Source organism: Tamandua tetradactyla, chromosome 2, assembly GCF_023851605.1.
Source record: "Tamandua tetradactyla isolate mTamTet1 chromosome 2, mTamTet1.pri, whole genome shotgun sequence".
Classification (NCBI taxonomy): domain Eukaryota; kingdom Metazoa; phylum Chordata; class Mammalia; order Pilosa; family Myrmecophagidae; genus Tamandua; species Tamandua tetradactyla.
Genome location: NC_135328.1, coordinates 157,519,612 through 157,544,338, shown reverse-complemented (window position 1 = coordinate 157,544,338; position 24,727 = coordinate 157,519,612). Strand labels below are relative to the sequence as shown.

At 38.2% G+C, this 24,727-nt stretch overlaps 1 protein-coding gene across 5 annotated transcripts in view; it reads right to left on the bottom strand.

Moving 5' to 3' along the window:
* The window catches only part of DOCK7 (dedicator of cytokinesis 7), a 444,028-nt gene that overhangs the window by 9,322 nt on the left and 409,979 nt on the right, over positions 1-24,727 (bottom strand). For all 5 annotated transcript variants that reach the window (XM_077149435.1, XM_077149436.1, XM_077149437.1 and 2 more), the window contains one exon: positions 22,167-22,273. In XM_077149435.1, coding sequence (XP_077005550.1) covers positions 22,167-22,273 — 107 coding nt within the window. The remainder of the gene's footprint in view (positions 1-22,166; positions 22,274-24,727) is intronic.

Below are 24,727 nucleotides of genomic sequence, written 5' to 3'. Positions count from 1 at the left end.
CCCTATTTTGGACATTTCCATCGCTAATTAGTGTAATTTGTAACTTAATAAATCCCCTTTGTGAAAGCCAATCCATTTCTGCTATATTGTATTCTGGTAGCTTTAGCAAACTAAAACAGTTGGATTAATAGAAAATCAACAAATGTAACCAATCATAGTAAAGCCTAAAGGAAATACAGAAAAAAGCGTTTTAGAAATGAAAAAATTTGTGATCAAAGCCCCCACCATAAGTACAAATAGATGGGAACTTTCTTAACCTAGTGAAAAATATCTATAAAAAACCTGCAGGGATTAACATTAACAAGATGGTGGAGTAAACATCTATAAAATACTGTGCTCCACACAGAAACAATGAAAAACAAAAATTGGTAGAACCAATATCTCAGAACCCTGAAAAACAGTCAAAGGCTTACAGACACATGGCAATGCTGAATCAAGAAAAAGGCAACTTAAAAATAAAAATGGCAGGAAAACCTTACAGTACTTTTATTACCCCTAAATCTACCACCCCATCTCTGGCTTGGCACAGTGACGTCTAGTATTCCCAATGCAGAGTCCTTTGTACGATATATGATATACAAACATATAATGTAAAACAAGTACAAAAAAATGTGAAGAACAGAGGGGGTATAGAACAGTATATGTATATGTTATTGGAGATAAGCTTGTATAAAATCAAATATAACTTTCATAGATTTAGGAAGTGAAATTTCAACCCCATGGTAAATGCAAAATTCAGAAAGAAAGGGATGCAAAATGGTATATATATTTATATATAACATATGTAAGTTTTATATATATTATAAATATATTTATTATATAAATTTATTTATATAAATTTATATATATATATAAGATATATATATCTTTTATATACATATATAAAGAACAAATAAATATGAAAGTAGGCATTAACAGAAGAAAGGTCAGAAAAGACACAAGATTTACAAAGACAAAATAGCAAAATGACAGAAGTAGGTCCTTCAATATCAGTAAGCTACTTTAAATGTATATATATTAAACTCTCCAAATGGCAGAGATTCGTAGAATGGATAGAAAACATGACTCAACCATATTTTGTCTAGAAGAGGTTAATCTAAAATCAAAGATACAAATAGGCTGAAAGTGAAAGCACTGAAAAAATATTCCTTGAAAATAATATCCAAAAGAGAGCTAGGATGGTTATAGTAATATAATATGGAATTCAAGTAAAAAAATTTACAAGAGATAAAGAAGGACATATGTATTGATGGAAAGGTCAATTCATCAAGAAAAATAACACAACATATATACACCAATACATGACCCTAAAGTTTAATATATGAAATAAGCATGACAGAACTGAAGGGAGAAACAGATTTTTTACACAGATAAGAGGATATGTCCATACACCATTTTCAATAATCAAGAGGATGTTTAGTCAGAATATCATCTATGGAATAGACGATTTAATTAAGGAGTTTTTAAATACTAGGCCAACTAGACCTAACAGATTTATATCATACACTTGGCTCAAGAACAGCAGAATACACACTCCTCTCAAGTGCACACGGATTATTCTCCAGGATATACTATATATAAAGCCACAAAACAGTCCCAGTAAATTAAAAAGATTAAAATCATGCAACATATCTTCTCTGGACCAAATGGAATGAAGTTGTAAATCAATAACAGAAGGAAAATTGGAAAATTCCAAAATATGTGGAAATTAAATAATCTACTCTTAACCAGTGGATCAAGAAGAAATCACAAGGGAAATTACCAAGTACACACAGATAAATGAAAACAAAAACACAACATACCCAAACTCATAGGATATAACAAAGGATTCCAATTCTACAGATAGAAATTTATGGCTGTAAATGCCTACATTATAAGAGAAGAAAGGTCTCAAAACAATAACCTAACTTCCCACCTTGTGTAACTAGAAGAAGGGGCACAAAGTAATCCAAAAGTGAGCAGAAAGAAGGAAGTAAAAAAAGATTAAAGAGGAGATAAGTGAAATAGAGAATAGAAAAGCCAGTGAGAATCAACAAAACCAAAGGCTGGTTCTTTGAAAAGATCAGTAAAACTGATGCAACTTTAGTTAGACTGGCAAAAATAAAAAATAAAAAAATAAAAAGAAGATGCAAATGATTAAAATCATAAATGAAAGGGGGACATTCCCACTAACCTTATAGAAGAATGTTATGAACAACTGTACACCAACAAATTAGATAACCTAGATGAAATGGACAAATTCTTAGAAACAAAATTTACCTGACTAAAAAATAAATACAAAATCTTAACACTTACAAGTAAAAAGATTGAATCATTAATAAAAAACTTTCCAAAAAGGAAAGGCAAGGATCAGATAGCATAATTAAAGAATTCTAGCCAACAACCAAAGAAGAATTTACACCAACCCTATTCAAACTCTTCCAAAAAAAGTGAAAAGGAGGGAATATTTTACAACTCTTTATATGAGACCAGCTTTATACAATATCAAAGTCTGATAATGATAGAGACAACAGAAGAAAAGATCATAGACTAATGTTTTAGTCTGCTAAAGCGGCCAGAATGTAACACATCAGAGATGGATTAGCTTTTAATAAAAGGGGATGTATTTAGTTAAAAACTTATAGTTCTTCAGAGGAAACCAGCTAACTTTCACCTGAGGTTCTCTGTTACATGGGAAGGTACAGGGTAACGTCAGCTGGCCTTCCCTTCTGGCTTCCAGGTTCCAATAGCTTCAGCTGAGGTGATTCCTTTCTACACCTACAAACATCTGGGCTGAGTTGCATTGAGCTCTCTCTTTTAAGCCTCCAGTAAATTAAATTAAACATCACTCATTTGGGAAGGTATGCCCCTCAGCCGACTGCAGGTGTATAATCAGTCATAGATGAGTTCCATATGCTAATGATTCAAGGCCACAGCAACAGAACTAGGCATCGTCACCTGGCCAAGTTGACAACTGAACCTAACTACCACAACAATATCCCTTTTGAATACAGATGTAAATACCATTCAACAAAATACTAGCATACAGAATCCAACAAAAAAGCACATGGATTATACACCATGACCAAGTGGCTTTTTTTTGTCAGGAATTCAAGTGTGGTCCAACATAAGAAAATCAATGTAATAACCATATTAATATGACAATGGAAAAAACCCTCAGGATCATAATCACAATTTGACACAGAAAAGGCACTTGACAAAATGTAGCATGCTTTCTTGATAAAAACACTCAGAAAACTAGGAATAGAAGGGAACTTCCTAAACATAATATAGGGAATCACTGTTAGTTTACTGTTCTAAGGCTGAGAAAATGTCCCAATCACAAATCTATAGAAATGTCCAATCTAAGGCATCCAGGGAAAGATACCTTGGTTCAACAAGGCTGATGAAGTTCAGGGTTTCTCTTTCAAATGAGAAGGCACATGGCAAACACAGTCACAGTTTTTCTCTCATCTGGAAGGGCACATGGCAAACATGGTGTCATCTGTTAGCTTCTTCTCCTTGCTTCCTGTTTCATGAAGCTCCCTGGGAGACATTTTCCTTCTTCATCTCTAAAGGTCGCTGGCTGGTGGACTCTGCTTCTGGTGGCTATGTCGTTCTGTTCTGCTCTCTCTGAATGTCCATTCTCCAAAATGTTTCCTCTTTTATAGGTCTCCAATAAACCAATCAAGACCCATCCAAATGGGTGGAGACATGTCATCACCAAATCCAACTTAACAAGTACTCGACTAAATCACATCATCCAGGGAGATGATCTGATTACAGTTTCAAACATACAGTACTGAATAGGGATTATTCTACCCTTACGAAATGGGATTTTGATTAAAACATGGCTTTTCTAGGGGGCATACATCCTTTTAAACAAGCACAGCATCTATGAAAAACAGATATCATAACGCAATAATAAAAGACTGAAAACTGTCCCTGCAAGATCAGGAACAAGATAAAAGATACTGGCTTTTACCATTGCTATTTAACCTTATACTGGAGGTTTTAGTCAGAGCAATTAAGTAAGAAAAAACAAAAACAAAAACATCTGTGCTGGTTTGACTCTGTTAAGGACCCCAGAAAAGGCATGTTCTTCTAATCCATTCTTGTGGAGGCACACCTATTGTTGGGTGGAACCTTTTGATTAAATTGTTTCCATAGAGTTATGACCCCACTCATTCAAGGTGGGTCTTAATTCATTTACTGGAATCCTTTAAGAGAAACCCAGAGAGAGAAGACATCCTGGAAATTCTAAGAGGAGACTCACAGGACACAGAAAGCTCAGACAGGTGTCCCCAGAGAAGCAAGTAAGGATGCACAAATACTCAGAGGCAAAGCCACTGAAAGTAGAACTTGAGAGCAATGGAACTCAGGAGCAAGGCACCAGCAGATGTCAGCCATGTGCCTTTACAGTTGACTGAGGTGTCCTAGTTGCTGGAGGCCTTTCTTCAGAGTCCAGATATCATTCTGTTGATACCTTAATTGGGACATTTTTATGGCCTTAGAACTGCCAATTTATAAACTAATAAATCCCCATTATAAAAGCAAGCCCATTTTTGTTCTATTGCATTCTGCAGCTTCAGCAAATCAAAACAGCATCCAAACTGGAAAAGAAGACCAAACTATCTTCATTTGTACATGACATGATCCTTTATGTAGAAAATCCTAAACAATATGCAAAAATGCTACTTGAGCAAATAAACAAATTCAGCAATGTTGTGGGGTATCAGATCAAGATGTAAAAATCAGCTGTGTTTCTATATACAAGCAATGAACAATTCAAAAAGGAAATCAAGAAAAGAATTCTGTTTACAATAGTATTTAAAAGAATAAAACGCTTATGAATAACATTGACCAAGGATGTGAAAGATTTGTACAGCCAAAATTATAAAACATTACTGAATGAAATTAAAGAAGATAAATAAATAGAAATACTGGAACACTGGAACATTCAGGGGCCAATAAGTACATGAAAAGATGCTCAAAAGATGTTTATGGACTGGAAGACATAATATTGTAAAGATGTCAATACTAGCCAAAATGATCTATAGATTCAATGTAATCCCTATCAAAATTCCAGCTACACTTTTTGTAGAAAGGAAGAGCTGATTCACAAATACATATAAAATTTCAAGGGACCCCAAGTTGCCAAAACAATCTTAGGGGAAAAAAAAAAAAAGAAAGAAAAGAGCAAGGTTGGAGGACTCAAACAACCTGATTTCAAAACTTACTACAAAGCTACAGTAGTCAAAACAGAGTGATACTCACATAAAGACAGACATAGAGACCAATGGAATAGAATTCAGAGCATAGAAATAAACCACAATCTATGGCCAATTGATATTTTACAAATGTAGCAAGTCTACTCAATGGGGGACGAATAGTCTCTTTAATAAATAGTGCTGAAAAAACTGGATACCTACATGCAAAAGAATGAAACTGGACTCCTACTTCAAACCAAACAAAAATTAACTCAATATGGATCAAGGACCTAAATATAAAAGCTGTATTTAGTTTTAATCATAGAACTCTTAAAAGAAAATATAGGGGAAAATCTTCTGGAGCCTTTATTTGGGAACGGATTCTTAATAAGATACTAAAAACACCAGCAACAATGAAAAATTAGATAAATTGGACTTTGACAAAATTTAAAAATTTAATTTAATTTTTAATAGGCAACAGAGTACATTATCAAATTGGAAAGAAAATTCACAAAATGGAAATAATATTTGCAAATCATATATCTGATAAGGACTAGTATCCACATCCATAACACATAAAAAAATTCTACAACTCAACAACAAAATGACAAACAACCTCATTAATAAATGGGCAAAGGACTTCAAAAGCATTTCTTCAAAGAAGATATACAAATGGCCAATAAGCACTGAAAAGCTGCTCAATATCATTAGCAATTAAAGGAATGTAAATCAGAACCACAATAAGATACCACTTTACACCCACAAGGATCACTTTTACTAAAAGTCAAAAAATAAAAATAACAAGTGCGTTGAGAACTTGGAGAAATTGGAATACTTGTATATTGTTGGTGGGAATGTAAAACGTAGCCATTGAAGAAAACAATTTGGCAGTTTCTCAAAAAATTAAACAAAGAATTATCATATGACCCAGGGTTCTAGTTTGTTAGCTGCTGGAATGCAATATACCAGAAACAGAATGACTTTTTAAAAGGGGAATTTAATAATTTGCTAGTTTACAGTTCTAAGGCTGAGAAAATGTCCCAATTAAAGCAAGTCTATAGAAATGTCCAGTCAAAGGCATACAGGGAAAGACACCTTGGTTCAAGAAGGCTGATGAAGTTAAGGGTTTCTCTCTCAAATGAGAAGGCACATGGCAAACACAGTCAGGGTTTTTCTCTTGGCTGGAAGGGCACATGGCAAACATGGCATCATCTGCTGGCTTTCTTTCTGGCTTCTGTTTCAGGAATCTCCCTGGGAGGCATTTTCCTTCTTCATCTCCAAAGGTTGCTGGCCGGTGGACTCTCTGCTTTGTGGTGCTGCAGCATTCTCTGCTCTCTCTGAATCTCTTGCTTTCTCCAAAATATTTCCTCTTTTGTAGGATTCCAGTAAACTAATCAAGACCCACCTCAATGGGTGGAGACACGTCTCCACCTAATCCAGTTTAACAACCACTCTTGATTGAGTCACATCTCCAGGGAGATGATCTAATTACAGATTCAAACATACAGTACTGAATAGGGATTAGAAGAAATGGCTGCCTTTACAAAATGGGATTAGGATTAAAACATGGCTTTTCTAGGGTACATATATCCTTTCAAACCAGCACATTCTACCTTCTGGACCCTAAAAAAGAAATGTTTGTCCTGTATACAAAATACATTCATTCCATCACAATATCAGAAATGCTTAAACCATTTCAGTAGCAATACAAACGAAATACAAAGTTAGAAACAGTATGAACTCCTATCAAAGTTAGTTGCAGGCATGTTCTGCTCTAAGGCAAAGTTCTCCTCTGGCTCTGGACCTTTAAAAACTAAAAACAAGTTATTTGCTGCCAAAATACAAAGGAGGAACAGTCATGGAATACATATACCCATTTCCACAGGGAGAAAGGAACACAGGGGTCCCCGGACCCATACAGCTTCGAAAACCCACAGGGCGAACTCCATTAGATTTCAAAGTCTGAGAGTCATTTTTCTTCGGGGCTTTAGAAAGTGTAGTCCAACTCTTTCAAGGGCCTATGCAGAGGCCTGCCTCCCTCCAAATGCAACCTTGGGGGATATTGGGGATACCACCTTTTTCTCAGCTCCACTCTCTCTAAGCATCGGGGCTGCACCTGGGCTCTCTGCCATCTCTGGGGCACACACTCAACCCCTCCATATAGTGGCAGCCAGGCTTTCCCCAACCCCCAAGGAATGTGCTTCACCTTCTGCAAGGCTGAGGTGGCACACCTCTTCCACTGCAACGAGGTGGAAGGCTTTTCTTCTGCCACTGGGGCAAACTCATCCTCTCCACGGGCTTGGGTGGGCCCACTTTCCTGGTCCAAGGCTTCTTTTTTTTTTTTTTTTTTAGGGAGGAAAGGAAGGAAGGAAAGACAGAGAAGGAAGGAAGGATGGAAGGAAGGAAGGGAGGAAGAAAGGGAAACATTTTTAAACATTTTCTTGTTTTATTATATTTTGTTTGTTTGTTTGTTTTTTTACATGGGCTGGGGCCGGGAATCGAACCGGGGTCCTCCGGCACGGCAGGCAAGCACTCTTGCCCGCTGAGCCACCGCGGCCCGCCGGTCCAAGGCTTCTTGACTTCAGACCCTGGCCTCCATGGTTTTGCCTCTTGAAGCTATTTTTCCTCCAGTGTGTCCCTTCTCTGTCCCTCTCAGTCCCAACTGGCAGTGGTTCTCTTTATACAGATCCCACAATACTCCTGTTGGCTTTCTATGCAGTAGTCTTAGATCATGCCCATCAGACATAAGGAGTTTTGACAAATCCTTCCTGGATTACCCCATGTTTAATCCTGGCTTTCTCTGAAATGGCTGACTGGTTCCACATTTGGTCAAGTCCTCATGTGGCACACTGTTCTCTGGGGTCTCCCTTCTGGGAAGCCCAGAATTCTCCAGAACTTCAATTTCTGGTTTCTTTGTACCCAACAGTTTAGCTTTCACCTTATCTCTCCCCTGTCGCACCTCACTATAAGCTGTGAGGAGAAATCAGGCTGCACTTTCTACATTTAATTTGGAGATCTCTTCTGCTAAATATCCAAGTTCATGACTTTTAAACTTTGCCTTCCAGCCAAGGCCACACAAGTCAATTCTGCCAGATTATCTGCTATGTTAAAACAAGGTTTACCTTCCTTCCAATTTGCAATAACGCATGCCTCATTTCTATCTAAGGCCTTATCAAAAGTATTTTCAGAGTCCACGTTTCTACCAACAGTCTCTTCAAAGTATTCTAGGTCTTCTCTATCAAGTTCCTCACAACTCCTCCAGAATCTTCCCCTTATCTATTTAAATAGCCATTCCAATATGTTTGATATTTGCAAACTGCAGCAGCACCCCATTCCTCTGTTCTAGTTTGCTAGCTGACAGAATGTAATATAACAGAAACAGGATGGCTTTTTAAAAGGGGAATTTAATAAGTTGCTAATTTACAGTTCTAAGGCCGAGATAATGTCCCAATTAAAACAAGCCTATAGAAATGTCCAGTGAGAGGCATCCAGGGGATACCTTGGTTCAAAGAAGGCCAATGAGGTCCAGGGTTTCTCTCTCAATTGAGAAGGCAAATGGCAAACAGAGTCGGGGTTTCTCTCTTGGCTGGAAGGGCACATGGCAAACACGGCATCATCTGTTAGCTTTCTCTCCTGACTTTCTGTTTCATAAAACTCCTTGGGAGGCGTTTTCCTTTTTCATCTCCAAAGGTCACTGGCTGGTGGACTCTCTGCTTTGTGGTGCTGCAGCATTCTCTGCTCTCTCTCTGAATCTCTTGCTTTCTCCAAAATGTTTCCTCTTTTACAGGATTCCAGTAAACTAATCAAGACCCATTCAAATGGGTGGAGACACATCTCTACCTAATCCAGCTTAACAACCACTCTTGATTGAGTCACATCTCCAGGGAGATGATCTACTTACAGATTCAAACATATAGTACTAAATAGGGATTAGAAGAAATGGCTGCCTTTACAAAATGGGATTAGGATTAAAACATGGCTTTTCTAGGGTACATACATTCTTTCAAATCAGCACACCCAGTGATTCTACTTATAGGAAAATTTCCTACAAATTGAAAATAGGAACTTGGATGAGTAATACACTGATATTGATAGCAGCATTATTCTTAATAGCTAAAACATGAAACAACCCAAGTGTCTATCAACAAATAAATGGATAAACAAAATGTGGTATATAGGTACAGTGGAATATTGTTCAGCCACAAAAAGGAATAGCATTTTGATACATGCTACAACATGGACCAATCTTGAACTGACTATGTTAGTGGAATATGCCAAACAAAGGAAGTACAATTATTGTTGGAAAATATAAAATATCTAGTATAAATTAATTCACAGAAACAAAAAGCACAAGTTATAAGGGGCTAGAGGGAGGAAGGAATGGGGAGTTATTGATAACCAGTACAGATTTTCTGTTTGGAATAATGAAAAGGCCTTGATTATTGTTATGGATCAAATTACATCCACAAAAAGATATCTTCAATTCCTAATCCCTGGTTTTGAGAATGTGATCCTAGAAACAGACCCATACAAACTTGGACACTTGATTTATAATAGCAATGATTATGCAAAGCACTGGAGAAGGGCAATCTTTTAAAGAAGTGGTGCTGGGTCAACTGGATGGCCTTATTGGAAAATAAATCTGACCCTTATGCCTCACACCATATTCAATAAGTGGTGCTGAGATAACTGGCTTATCGATGTGGACAAAATCAAACCGGATTGCTACCCTGAATGATACACAAAACCAATTGCAAGTGGACTAAAAAATAAAAAAATAAATGGCAAAACTTTTTTGTCTTCTCTTTTTAAACCTATATTTAACCTTTTATAAGTCAATATATTAGAATATCATTAGGAACTCAGGGTAAAAACTTTTTCTTAAACAAGACATAAAAAACATCGGCTATAAAAGAAAATGTTCTCCAACAGAAGAATGAACAAATACTGGCAATGGAATATATTAAATATATTAAAATAAATCAACTATTGCAACATTTATCATAGATACATGGCTGGTTTGAATTTGTGAACCCCAGAAAAGCCATGTCTTTTCATTCTCATTCAGTATTGCTGGGTGGGAGTTTTTAAATTATCCATGGAGATGTGACCCACCCAATTATGGGTGATAACTTTTGTTTGTTTTTTGGGGGGTGTATAGTCTGGGAATTAAACCCAGGTCTCCCGCATGGAAGGGAAGCATTCTACCACTGAACCACCTGTGCACCCATGGGTGGTAATTTTTGATGAGATGATGTCTATGTAGGTGTGTCTCCATCCATTCAGGAAAAAGAAGGAGCTACACAGCCAGAGACCTTTGGAGATGAAGAAAGAAAATGCCCCTGGGGGAGCTTCATGAAACAAGAAGCCTGGAGAGAAAGCTAGCAGAGGTCCCCATGTTTGCTATGTGCATTTCCAGTTGAGAGAGAAGTCCTGAACTTCATTGGCCTTTCTTGAGTGAAGGTAGCCTCCTGTTGGTGCCTTAATTTGCACATTTTTATAGACATGCTTTAACTGGGAAATTTTCATGGTTGTAGAACTGTAAACTAGCAACTTAATAAATTCCCCTCTTATAAAACCTGTTCGTTTCTGGCATATCACATTCTGGCAGCTGACAAACTAGAACAATACATCTAACATTGAAAATAGCAAGTCAGAGAAAAATATATACCTGGTGATTCCATTTACACAGAATTAAAAACATGTAAAAGAAAACAGTATATTGTTTAAGGATGCATCTGTTATGGTAAGGCTATGCATCTGTTATGGTAAGGCTATAACGACAAGAAAGGAGATGATAAATAGGAAATTCAGGATAGTGGTTACCTTTGAAGGAAGAGAGGGAGATGACAGAGAAAAGTATGCAAGGAGAAGACATCAAATAATGACAATGCTCTATTTCTTAAGCTTCATGGTAGGTACATGACTTTTTTCTTCCTATTCTTTAATAGCTAATGTATAAGTATTCTTTTAAACCTATTTAATATATAAGAAAACAAATTTCTTACTTAGGGTGCTCTAGAGAAACAGATTAATGGGAAATATCTGTAGATACAAAATTTATAAAAGTGTCTCACATAACCCTGGGAATGTAGAGTCCAAAATTCGTAGGGCAGGCTCTGAAGCTGATGACTCCGATGGAGGATCTGGACGAACTGCACAACAAAGGTTCATGGGCCAAAGCAGGAAGAGAGCCTGAATTCTCCTTAAAAGGCTTCCAGTGATTAAATTAAGCATCACTCATTACAGAAGACACTTCCCTTGGCTGATTACAAATGGAATCAGCTGTGGATGCAGCCAACGTGATTATGATTTAATTCTATGAAATGTCCTCATAGCAACAGACAGGACAGCACTTGCCCAACCAGACAAGTGGGTACCACCACCTGCCCAAGTTGACACGTGAACCTGACCATGACAGTCCATCCCTTGTCAACTTGTCAGATACACACATCACCTTAAACCATACTTAATTTCTAACTAGAAAACAATAAAAGACACATTTTTTCCTTGCGTGACAATACTCAATTGTTCTGCATACAACTGGAAACACATTAAATATCCCCAGAATAGGGTGCAAGTCCTTGGGTAATATCCATTCTTAAACTTCATATTTTACAACTTAATACTACAACATGAACAAAATAGTATCACAATCCTCATTTCTGTTAACTGATCACGTGTTCCTAGTTCATATGGATCACGACCTTCTTCGACTATCCATTCAATGTTTCCTTTACCCTCAGCAAGCACTTCAGCTAGCCATGGTTCTTTGCTGGTGGGGGACCCAAACCTTCACTTCTGAAGTTTCAGAGCCACTGGTAGTTCTGCCTGGATTGGGTTGTTGCAGCTTTCCATTGATTTTAATCACAGGGCATGGTAAGTATTAAAAGATGCCCTAAGGGATCTCCTATATTCCAGGAAAACTCTCTTTACCTCCATTGTGTAGCTGCAGTCCTATTTACCCCTGATAGTCAGGGTCAATCATGCCAGCCAGTAATATAATTCTCTTCTTGGCTTACAGATCCAAGGGCACGAGTAGTCCAAAGTAACCAGGTGGCAGTCTTAGATTCCAGTTCAATGGAAACACTGTTGTTTCTCCTGGTGGAAGCACTCCCCCTTTTGGAACTAAAACCTGTAGACCACCAGAGATCAAGGCTGCAGGGACAGGAAACAAAAATTTTCCTAGTGGATGACTCGGGGTAATAGTGGGTAGTGCCACTCCTGTTTCCACCCCTTGGTTCCTGGGCCCATGGATCTTGGCTACGGGAGAAATAGCACCATACAGTAGATGCTTATTCAGAGCATACACAGCTTCCTGGAGAACATTACTCTAGCACTGGAAGGTATTGCCACCTAGTTGACACTGTAATTGAGTTTTCAAAAGGCTATTCCATCGTTCTATCAATCCAGCTGCTGCTGGATGATGGGAAACGTGGTAAGACCAGAGAATTCCATGAACATGTGCCCATTCCCACACTTCATTTGCTGTGAAGTGTGTTCCTTGATCAGAAGGAATGCTGTGTGGAATACTATGATGATGAATAAGGTATTCTGTGAGTCCAGGGATGGTAGTTTTGGCAGAGGCATTGCATACAGGGAAAGCAAACCAAATCCAGAGTATGTGTCTATTCCAGTTAGAAGAAATCACTGCCCCTTCCATGAAGGGAGTGGTCTAATGTAATCAACCTGCTGTCATATAGCCAGCTGGTCATCTCAGGAAATGGTGCCATATTGGAGGCTGAGTGTGGTCTCTTCTGCTGGCATATTGGGCACTCAGCAGTGGCTGTAGCCAGGTCAGCCTTGGGGAATGAAAGTCCATTTTGCTGAGCTCATGCATAACCTCCATTCCTACCACAATGACCTCTTTGTTCATGAGCCCATTGGGCAATGACAGGAATTGCTGGGGAAAGAGGCTGACTGATACCGACAGAAAGGGTCATCTTATCCACTTGATTATTAAAACTTTCCTCTGCTGGTCAGAGTTACCATGGTAACTTGGTGGCCCAAGGTTAAGCATTCAGTCTCAACTAAGGCCCAGTAGCAGGCCAAATCTGTTTCTCAAAAGGAGAGTAGCTATCTGCAGCAGATGGTAAGGCTTTGCTCCAAAATCCTAAGGGTCTATGTTGTGATTCTCCTATAGGGACCTGCCAAAGGCTCCAGACAGCATCTCTATTTGCCACTGACACTTCCAGCACCATTGGATCTGCTGGATCACATGGTGCAAGTGAGCAGCTTGTACAGGGGCTTGTACAGCAGCCTGGACCCGTCGCAGAGCTTCCTCTTCATCAGGTCCCCATTCAAAATTAGAAGCTTTTCTGGTCACTTGATAAATGGGCTGGAGTAGCACACCCAAATGAGGAATATGTTGTCACCAAAATCCAAAGAGACCAACTAGGTGTTGTGCCTCTTTTTTGGTTGTAGGAGGGGCCAGATGCAGCAACTTATCTTTCACCTTAGAAGGGATATCTCGACATACCCCACACTACCGGACACCTAAAAATTTCACTGAAGTGGAAGACCCCTGTATTTTTGTTGGATTTATCTCCCATCGTCTGACATGCAAATGCCTTACCAATAAGTCTAGAGAAGTTGTTACTTCTTGCTCATTAAGTCCAATCAACTTGATATCATCAATATAATGGACCAGTGTGATGTCTTGTGGGAGGGAGAAATGATTAAGGTCCCTACAGACAACATTATGACAAAAGGCTGGAGAGTTTATATACCCCTGAGGTAGGACAGAGAAAGTATACTGCTGACCTTGCCAGCTGAAAGCAAACTGTTTCTGGTGGTCCTTACCAACCGCTATTGAGAAAAAAAACATTTGCCAGATCAATAGCTGCATACCAGGTACCAGGGATATATTGATTTGCTCAAGCAATGATACATTTGGAACAGCAGCTGCAATTGGAGTTACCACCTGGTTGAGTTTACGATAATCCACTGTCATCCTCCAAGACCCATCTGTTTCCCGCACAGGCTAAACAGGAGAGTTGAATGGGGATGTGGTGGGAATTACCACCCCTGTATCCTTCAAGTTCTTAAGAGTGGCAGTAATCTCTGCAATCCCTCCAGGAATCCGGTATTGCTTCTGATTTACTATTTCGCTAGGTAGGGGCAATTCTAGTGGCTTCCACTTGGCCTTTCCCACAATAATAGCCCTCACTGCATGAGTTAGAGAGACAATGTGGGGATTCTACCAGTTGCTCAGTATGTCTATTCCAGTTATACATTCTGGAACTGGAGAAATAACAGAATGGGCCCAGGGGCCCACTGTTAGACAGACTTGAGCTAAAACTCCACAATCACCTGGCCTCTGTAAATCCCCACTCTGACTGGTGGACCAGAGTGACATTTTGGGTCCTCCGGAATTAATGTCACTTCTGAACCAGTGCCTTACAATCCCCGAAATATCTGATCATTTCCTTTCCCCCAATGTAGTTACCCTGTTAAAAGAGGGGTGGTCTCCTTGGGGAAGGCTTAGAGGAAGATTAACAGAATAAATTTATGACAGTGTAACAGGGTCCTCACCCATAGGGACCTGGTTTTCCTTTCATTCAAGGGACTCTGGGTCTGTTAACTGTCTCAAGTCTGGAAATTGATTAAGGGGCCGTGACTCTTTGCTTTTGTAATTCATGTTAGATTTCTTTTCACTTGACCTAGAACTCTTGTTTATATAGCTCAAACAAGAATTTAGTAGACTGCCTATCTATTCTACTTCTAGGTACCCCATGATTTACTAGCCAATGCCACAAGTCTCTATGAGTCAGATTATTTTGACTCCTAGTTTCAGTTTGCTGTCTATTATGATAGTCATGTCCGCCTTGTCTTTGGTGATTAAGTGCTGCTATCTGGCTTCTGCCAACTTGGGATCTGGTCATCCCCATTGTGCTTAAGGATTCCAGCTCAGTGACAGCAGTTCCCACAGTAATACCTGATCTATAGAGAAGTGTAACTACAGAGCTCTTCAGGGATGATGGCGCTAGTCTCACAAATTTATTTCTCACAGTTCTGGTAAAAGGTACATCCTTTAGACATTCCTGGAGTGTAAGAACAGGCTTTGCATGATAAATCCACTCTAATGTTCCAATCTCTTTAAGCCTCTGGATCCCTTCATCTACATTATATCAGGGCAGTTCTGGCATTTCAACCTCAGGTAATGTTGGCCACCTTTTGATCTATGTTTCAGCCAACCATCCGAACAGTTAATGCCTTTTCTAACCCCTCAAGCTATAAAACTGAACGCACAATCTCTGCTTTGTGGGCCCATATCAATAAATTAAGCCTGATCCATCCTTATGTTCCTCCCACCATTATGCCACACCTTTAAAATCTATTGCCACACATATTTCCCTGGTTTCTGTCTATACAAATTGGAAAACTCACACAGTTCTTTTGGAGTATAACATACCTCCTCATGGGTGACATTTTGTATCTCATCTTTTGGGGCCTGTTGGAACTTCGATCTAGTTACAGGTATGGAAGAAATGAGGGATGGTGGCGCTGGGTCATGAAAGGAAGTAGAAGTGTCTTCCAAGCAATTTGCTTCAGGGCATTCATTTGCAGTTATTCTGGTGGAACCAAGATTAATCACTCTAGGGATAATCTCTTTAGGTGGAGGTTGGGGGGCCAACTCCTCAGGGCAGGCTGGAAGTGGAACGGCTATGTGCTCAGGGCAGACTATTACAGGGTTATCTAGAGAAGACTCAGCATGAACTAGGGTTTGAACCTCTCCTGACATCACTGTCAATACATATGTCACCATTCCACTTCTCAGGGTCCCATTCCTTTCTAATCAATGGCAGACACTGTGCAAGATTGAGATTTCAGTTTATGTTGTGAAGTTACTACTCTAACAATAAGATTCTGAGTCTGATTTTCGGAGATCTCAAGTCTACAGCTACAGGAAATAAGATTTTCCTTCAGGACACTCACAGAATTGTTTCTATCTGTCAGACGGTGCTTAAGTTTCTCATTACTCATTAATGTATACAGTGTATCTAACAACAACCAGCCAACATCTCTATTCCTATTTCCACAAAACTTTGTAAAGGTGTCAAAAACATCACCCAGAGCCTGGCTTCACGCAAGCAAAGCATTAGAAGACTCAAATAGTGATATTTTGACTATCTCTTTTGCCAACTCACCCCATGGATTGGCAGTATTATTCTGATTATGGGAATCAGAGTCCTTAGTGCTTTTGAGTCCAGTCAGAGTAGAAAACCAATTATAAAAACTCATTTTTAAGATTCTGTTTCTTAACAAACACTCCTGGTATCAAGCTATACAGCTTATTAATTAGGGTTCTCTAGAGAAACAGAATCAACAGGAAATATCTGTAAATACAAAATTTATAAAAGTGTCTCATGTAACTGAGGGAACAGAGTCCAAAATCCGTAGGGCAGGCTGTGAAGCTGATGACTCTGATGGAGGGTGTGCTGGTTTGAAATGATGTATGTACCCTAGAAAAGCCATGTTTTAATCCTAATCCCATTTTGTAAAGGCAGCCGCTTCTTCTAATCCCTATTCACCACTGTATGTTTCAAACTGTAATTAGATGATCTCCCTGGAGATGAGATTTAATCAAGAGTGGTTGTTAAGATGGATTAGTTGGAGGCTTGTCTCCACCCATTTGGGTGGGTCCTGATTAGTTTCTGGAGTCCTATAAAAGAGGAAACATTTTGGAGAATGAGAGAGATTCTGAGAGAGCAGAGAACGACATAGCCACGAGAAGCAAAGAGTCCACAAGCCAGCGACCTTTGGAGACAGAAGAAGGAAAATGCCTCCTGGGGAGCATCATAAAACAGGAAGCCAGAAGAAGCTAGCAGATGACATTGTGTTCACCATGTGCCCTTCCAGAAGAGAAAGGAACCCTGACCGTGTTCACCACGTGCCTTTCCAGATGAGAGAGAAACTCTGACTGTGTTCGCCATGTGCCCTTCCACTTGAGAGAGAAACCCTGAACTTCATCGGCCTTCTTGAACCAAGGTATCTTTCCCTGGATACCTTAGATTGGACATTTCTTTGGACTTGTTTTAATTGGTACATTTTCTTGGCCTTAGAACTGTAAACTAGCAACTTATTAAATTCCCCTTTTTAAAAGCTGTTCTGTTTCTGGTATACTGCATTCTGGCACCTAGCAAACTAGAACAGAGGGTCTAGATGAACTGCACAGGAGAGGCTCACCAGCCAAAGCAGGAAGAGAGCCTGTCTCTTCTGCATCCTCCTTAAAAGACTCACAGTGATTAGATTAAGCATCACTCATTGCAGAAGACACTCCCATTGGCTGATTACAAATGGAATCAGCTGTGGATGCAGCCAATGTGCTGATCATGATCTAATTCTATGAAATGTCCTCATAGCATTTCATAGACAAGCCAGCACTTGCCCAATCAGAAATACGGGTACCACCATCTGGCCAAAATAACACATGAACATGACCATGATAACAAGTTTTAAAGACAAAACTCCAAAATGTAAACACATGGAAGAGTGTTCATGAATTTAGTAATAGAAGAAATGCAAATTGAAATTCCATTTAAAACTATTTAAATGGTATTAGAGAAAGTATATTGAGACTAATACATTTACATTACTGGCAGCACAGTAAACACTTATGACCTTCTGGGAATATACAACATATGCTCATGCATTTTGGCTCAGTAACCTTAGGCTTGAATTTTTATCTTAAAGGAATAATTCAACAAAAGAAAAAAGATTCACACCAACATTTAAGTTCAAATTAAATTAGAAAACAAATTAAATTCAAATTAAATATTAGTCTGATGAATTAATATAATCAATAGAATAATAGTTTTACATTCAAAATAAGAATTTAAGGTTCTACATATATTATGACTGAACAATGATCAAATACATATGTATACTGACACAAAAATCTAAATGTAATATTGGCTCTGACTTTGTAAGGTTTATATTATACATAGTTGGTTTTTGTTCTTCTTGTTATAGTGATAATATATATATATATAACACAATTTGCCATTTTAACCATTTTTAAGCACACAATTCAATGGAATTAATTACATTTAGAATACTGTACTACCATCAACACTACTTATTGTCAAAACTGTTTTATCACCCAAAATAGAAACTCTTTAGTCCTTAAACAATAACTCCCTAACTATCCCCATCCCCTCATCAGTCCCTAGCAAACTCTAATTAACTTTCTTTCTCTATCAATTTGTTTATTATAGATATTTCATATTAAGTGGAATCATACAATATTTGTCCTCTTGTTTCTGGCTTATTTCACTTAGCATATTTTCAATGTTCATCCACTGAAACTTCATTCAGAACTTCATTCCTTTTTATGGCTGAATAATACTCCATAATATGTACATATTACATTCTGTTTATCCATTTATCTGTTAATGGACACTTGGGTTGTTTCTACCAATTCATATTGATGCAGCTGCTATGAACATTAGTGTTTATGGAGTTGTTTCTTTGTTGATGTTGTTTGTTTTTGTAATTTAAAAGGGGAAAATTTTATTTACGGTAACATTTTAGACCTGTTGACTATAGGAAATCATTACTCCATAATAAAGACATACAAAGAAGAAGTCATTGTTCAGAATTATAATCATGGTAAAATATTTCAAAATAATAACAGAGGAAGAAGTATCTGATTGTCTATTACTAAATGCCTATGAACTAAAGAAGTAGGTATTGTTTTTAGATCATCTGGCTCACAAAGACAGGAGGGATTTTTCTTGTTGCTGCTTTAGTTTTCTGAAACCCCACAAAGAATAACATTAATGTTAGCAATCAGTCATGCATATTGGTAGGAAGCAAGGTTTTCTCTTCTCCTATCATAGTTCATCTACCCCAAATATTGGAAGTTGAGTTTCCTGTTGTTTCTTAAAACCAAATTCTAGAAAGCCATCTAACCAAATGATCAGATAATAAAATACCTTACTTCCTATGACATTTCTTTAAGGTTTTCTTTTAGATATTACCATATTCAGGCAGGAGAAATTGCTAGCAAATCATGACAGCTATTACAATAAGAACAAAGGCAAAATCATCTAAAAATATCTGAACAAATTAGCAATACACATATTTTTCTGATGACAAATAGATGCAATACAGCCACTGTGGAAAACAGTTTGGTAGTTCCTCAGAAAGTTAAGGAATATGACTCAGCAATCCCACTCCTAGGCATATACCCAGAAGAACTGAAAGTAGGAACTTGAACAGATATTTGCACACCAATGTTCATAGCAGTATTATTCACAGCAGTCAAATGTGAAAGCAACCTAAGTATCTAGCAACAGAAGAACAGAAAAATAAAATATGGTATCTACATATAGTGGAACAGTATATAACTGTAAAAAAGAATGAAGTTGTGATACATGTGACAACAGGGACCTTGAAAACATGCTGAGTGAAATAAAACAGACGCATATAACAAATACTGTATGATCTTACGTATATGAAATAATGAGAATTTGCAAATTCATAGTCAGAAATTAAAAGGTTACCAGGGGCAGGGGTAGCAGGGTAGTGAATGGGGAATTAATACCTTAATAGAGTTCCTGTGGGCAGGCCATGGTGGCTCAGCAGGCAGAGTTCTCGCCTGCCATGCTGGAGACTGGGGTTTGAAACCCGGTGTCTGCCCACGCAAAAAACTAAGTCCCTGTTTGGAGTGACAGAAATGTTTTGGTGATGGATGGTGGTGATGGCAGCATAATTAACATTGTGACTATAATTAATACTATTGAATTGCATACATGAAAGTGGTTAAGATGATAAATTTTATATTATACATGTTACCAGAATAAAAATTTAAAAAAACCGATAGAACTGCACAACACAAAGATGAAACCTAATGTAAACTATGACCCCAATAGTTAATAATATAATTATAATAGTGTTTCACTGACTATAACTAAAGTACCAGAGGAATGCAAAATTGTTAGTAGTAAGGAAAACTGTGTATGCAGGGGGCAGGGTTGGGCAGGAAGAGGGTATATAGGAACTTCGTGCGTTCTGTAAGCTTTTTCTGTAAAAAACTATAACAGGCATAACTGAAAAAAAAAGTTAAAGGAACCTCCCCCTCCCCCACATAACAACTGATACAAAGTAAAATAATTTCTGCTCTTAATCATTCAATGAATGGTTCAATAAGTAAAACCACAATGTCTAGAGAGTCAAAGACTGAGTTCTGACTTTGGTTTGTAAGGTTATTAACAAGTTACTTACTTAATAGAATGCAAGACTCTTTGAATCTGGTCCTATTTTACTTTTGTACATTGTTTTTTGTTTGACTACTTGTCATCATATATTCCAAGGTTCGAGCTTCACTAGACTGCTCACCATTTCCCAGAAAAGATTCTGAAGTTCGCTCATACTGTTCTTTCTATTCGATATAAGCTTTCCCCTCTTTTCTGCCTGAAAAACTAACACTGCAGTGAGGGCACGAATCACATACCTCCAAAAGACATGTTCAAATCTTAATCCATGTTCTGGTGGGTGTGAACCCATATGTAAATAGAACCTTTGACTATGTCACTCTAGTTAAGGTGTGGCCAAACTGAATGAGGATGGGCTTTACTTAGTTCAGTACGGCTGAAGTTGGATAGGGAAGGAAATTGGATAGGAAAGTAAAAATCAGAAGTCAGTGGAAACCAGAGGAGCAGACACAGAAGAGAGAGAACCCAATGTGACAGAGGTGGCCAGAATGATAGATACTCTAGGAGAAAGTAAGACTACCAATATCTTAATGACAATAAATTCCCAATGTTTCAGGTAACCAATTATGTGGTATTTGTCAAAGCAGTCCTGGAAACTAAGAGAGTTTCCAAGTGCCATATCAAATATAACTCCTGTGTGAAATAATCCCTGACATCACCAAGTAGAATTAATCATTCCCTCTTTTGTGTTCATAATGCTAATAAAACAGGAATCAAGTAGCAAGTTGATAAATGACAACTTTCCCCATTGTTTCAAAATTTAATATTTACTGAACACCTACTTATTATGTACCAAATTTCTAGTCTAGAAATTTTCCCACTGTGCCAAAAAGCATTAACATAGGAGGCTTGAGACTACATGCATAGAAAGATCTGTTTGCAAGGTCGGCCCTTAGTTGGTGAGTGGGAATTTGGATCTGGGAGGGGTTCCTTCCATCCTCAAAGTTGTTAAGAGTGGCTCACTGTGCCTGATCTGTTTATATAAATGGCTTGGTTTATGCTGAACTCCTGCTTTCCTTTTGGGAGTCTGGAATTTTGGTAGTTGGTACCAGAACGTACTTATACAACCAGTTCCCAGTAGAAATCTTGGGCACTGAGTGTTTAATGAGCTTCCGTGGTAGCAACATTTCATGTGTTGCCACAGCTCATTGCTGCAGGAGTCAAGCATATTCTTTGTAATTCCACTGGGAGAGGATGGTTAGAAGCTTGTGCATGGTTTCCTCTAGACTTCACGCCATTTTTACTCTGTCCTGATTCTATTTTGTATCTCTCCATCAATAAATCATAACCATAAGTATAAACTATATGCTGAGTCTTGTGAGTCCTCTGTGTCCTGGGATGACATTGGTAGCCCCTGAAACCCTCACATATTATTTCACCTAATTTGTACAACTACCCTGTAGGAGGGAAATCTTTTGCTTCCAAGTTTGTTGCTTGTTGGCTTCTTGAGAAGAGAAGCAGAAGTTCACACATTGAAGGTTCACAACAAATAATAGCTCTCAAGTTAAATATTCTAATAGTTTCACTTAAAAAACTTTCTGAGTCTTGGTTTTTCAGATCTTTAAAATTACAAATATGGCATTATTAGGGTGTATGTGTGTGGAGAGGAATAATATATACTATTGAAGAATAGTAAATGCTACACATATTATTTCTCATTGTGAACCACTTCCCAATATTTACTCTTTTCAATGTTGTAGTATTGTAGTATTGGATATTTCCAATCCGAAGGTCTTTATGCAGAAGCCTTAAATACCTTTTAGTAAAATCTTTGAAGCAGAGTCGTAGTTTATTATGATGTCTGAAGAGCTTTGGGTCACTGGGTATTTCAGATAGGAAAACTTGGGCAACTTCCAGAGGTCCCTGTATAATAAGAAAATAAAACAAAGAATGTGTTTTTATCTTTTCCAGAATCATAGAGGCAGAATTTACTCAAGTGGTACTCCTAGGTCTGGAATGGCTGCATATAAACATGGTGGCATATCTCTGTCTATGTTAAAACTTTTCAGAGACAGACCCTGGAAATACGTTTCTAGTTTTTCCTAATATCACATCTGCATTCCTGGGAGAGGATTATGGGAAGATGGCAGAGTAGGATACTACAGGAATCAGACTATTGAACTGATAGGGACTGAAACTCCAGAGTCTAGAGAAAGGTTATACAGAATCCAGAGAGAAGTGAGAGGAAGAGGTTGGTTAACTGACATAAATACCAGTGAGTTTCACCCTTCCTGAAGCAGTTACTATACTTTTTCCTCTAGCTTCATGGCAGGCAGCAGTGAGGACTGGAACTTGGGCCTCTAGTGCAGCTTACTGTTATGAGGGTGAGACATAAAGGCCTAGAGAGACAAACTCAGGGTGGAAGTGGGGGCAGGTGGTCTGACTGAAGAGTTCTACCTTTGATCAGCTAGTTCAGATGACTGGAGACCAGATCAGAGAGAGGCCATTATTGCAAGCCCCTCAGGTAAAGGTGGCAGATGAATCATAAGGATAGTAACCTTTTTCAAAACCACAGAAAACAGCTAAAGTCTGCATTAAAAACTACTGGATAAAGCTAAAGGGCTGCACTAACCAGACAAGTTAGCTGCAATAACCAGCTTCAAATACCATAAAAGAAGCTCCTAGAGCCCTTACTGAACCCTCCCCTTTCCATAATGCAGGGTGAAGCTTCAACTTCCATTGTGGATCACTGGTCCTGTTCAGAAGCAACAGAGTAGGCCTAGTGTGCATAGTGAGGAACATGTATGTCAGTGCCAATCTATCAGGTGAAGTCTGAGAGACTGAGCCAGGAAAAGGGCTTCAGGCTCACCCTCCCAGAGTTGTTCTGAGGGTAGAGAAGCCACTTGTAGATAGCTAGAACAGTGTGAGAAACAACAAGTTGAAGCAGCCTGGGGTAAAGAACAACTTGTATTAAGTCACTCAAGAGAGTACCCAGGAGTGGGAGAAGGTGCAAGCAGTAGCTCAGGAAAAGAAGCAAGCTCCATAGTTCAGGTTCTACTCAGGCTCATATGTGGCAGAGAAGACGCTGCACTTGCCATTTTTGCCATAAGGTGATCTTGATCAGAGGGCTAAGCTCTGAAAGAGACCACAAGTGAAGCAGAACCAAGACAATGAAATATACCTTTTGCTTTGGTTTTGTTTTGATTAGCTTCTGTATTTAAGAAAAGCTCTATCATATCATTAGCTTGATACAAACATAAAGATCAGACAGCTGAGGGAGTAAATTCCAGAGTTAACAATTTAAAATATTAAAATGTACAGTGTGTAACAGAACATTACAAGACAAACAAACAGGAAATGATAGCTCATACAAAGGAACAAAATAAAAATCCAGAAACCTTCAACAAAGACAACCAAACTTTGGACTTGCAAGAAAAAGACTTTAAAGAATTGATGTTCAATACACTCAAAGACATAAAGGAAAGCATGGAGAAGGAACGAAAGGACAAGAGGCAAATAATGAATGAAGAATATGGACTCTCTCCAGCGAAATACTGGAGTTAAAGAACACAATAAGTAAAATGAAAATTTCCGTAGGTGGTTTCAACAACAGACTGGAGGTGACAGAACAAAGAATTACTGATCTCAAAGATAAGACAACTGAAATTATTTCAGGCTGAGAAGTAGAAAGAAAAAGGAACAAAAAAGAATACACAGAGCCTGAGAGACCTGTGAGGCACCATATCAAGCATGCCAATGTTCACATTACAGGAGTGAGAGAAGGAGAGACAGAGAGAAAGTGGCAGAAGGAATAATCAAAGAACTAATGGCAGAAAATTTTCCAGATTTAACAAACGACAAGAATATGCACATTCTAGAAGTCCAATGAACCCAGTTCTGAAAGCTGCAAGAAAAAAGCAACCAGATAGAGGTTTTACTTGGAAATCCCAATAAGATTTGTTGATTTTTCAACAGAAATCATAGATGAAAGAAAGCAGTGGTACAAAATATATAAAGAAAGCAATTGCCAACCAAGAATTTTATATCTGGCAAGACTTTCTTTAAAAAATGTGGGAGAGAGTAAGACATTCCCAGATAAACAAAAGCTGAGGGAGTTCATCACAACAAGACCTGCCCTACAAGCAATGCCAAAGGGAGTTCTTCAAACTGAAATGAAAGGACACGAGACAGTGGGACATAGCAGCATGAACAAATAAAGACCTCCAGTAAAGTTAACCATATGGGTAATTATAAATGCCAGATCTATTGAATTTTTTATTATGCAATTCCATTTCTTGCTTCTTATGTACTGAAAAATAAATACAAAAAAAGAAATAACAAACGGATGGTTTAGGAGACATAATGTAAAAAGGTACT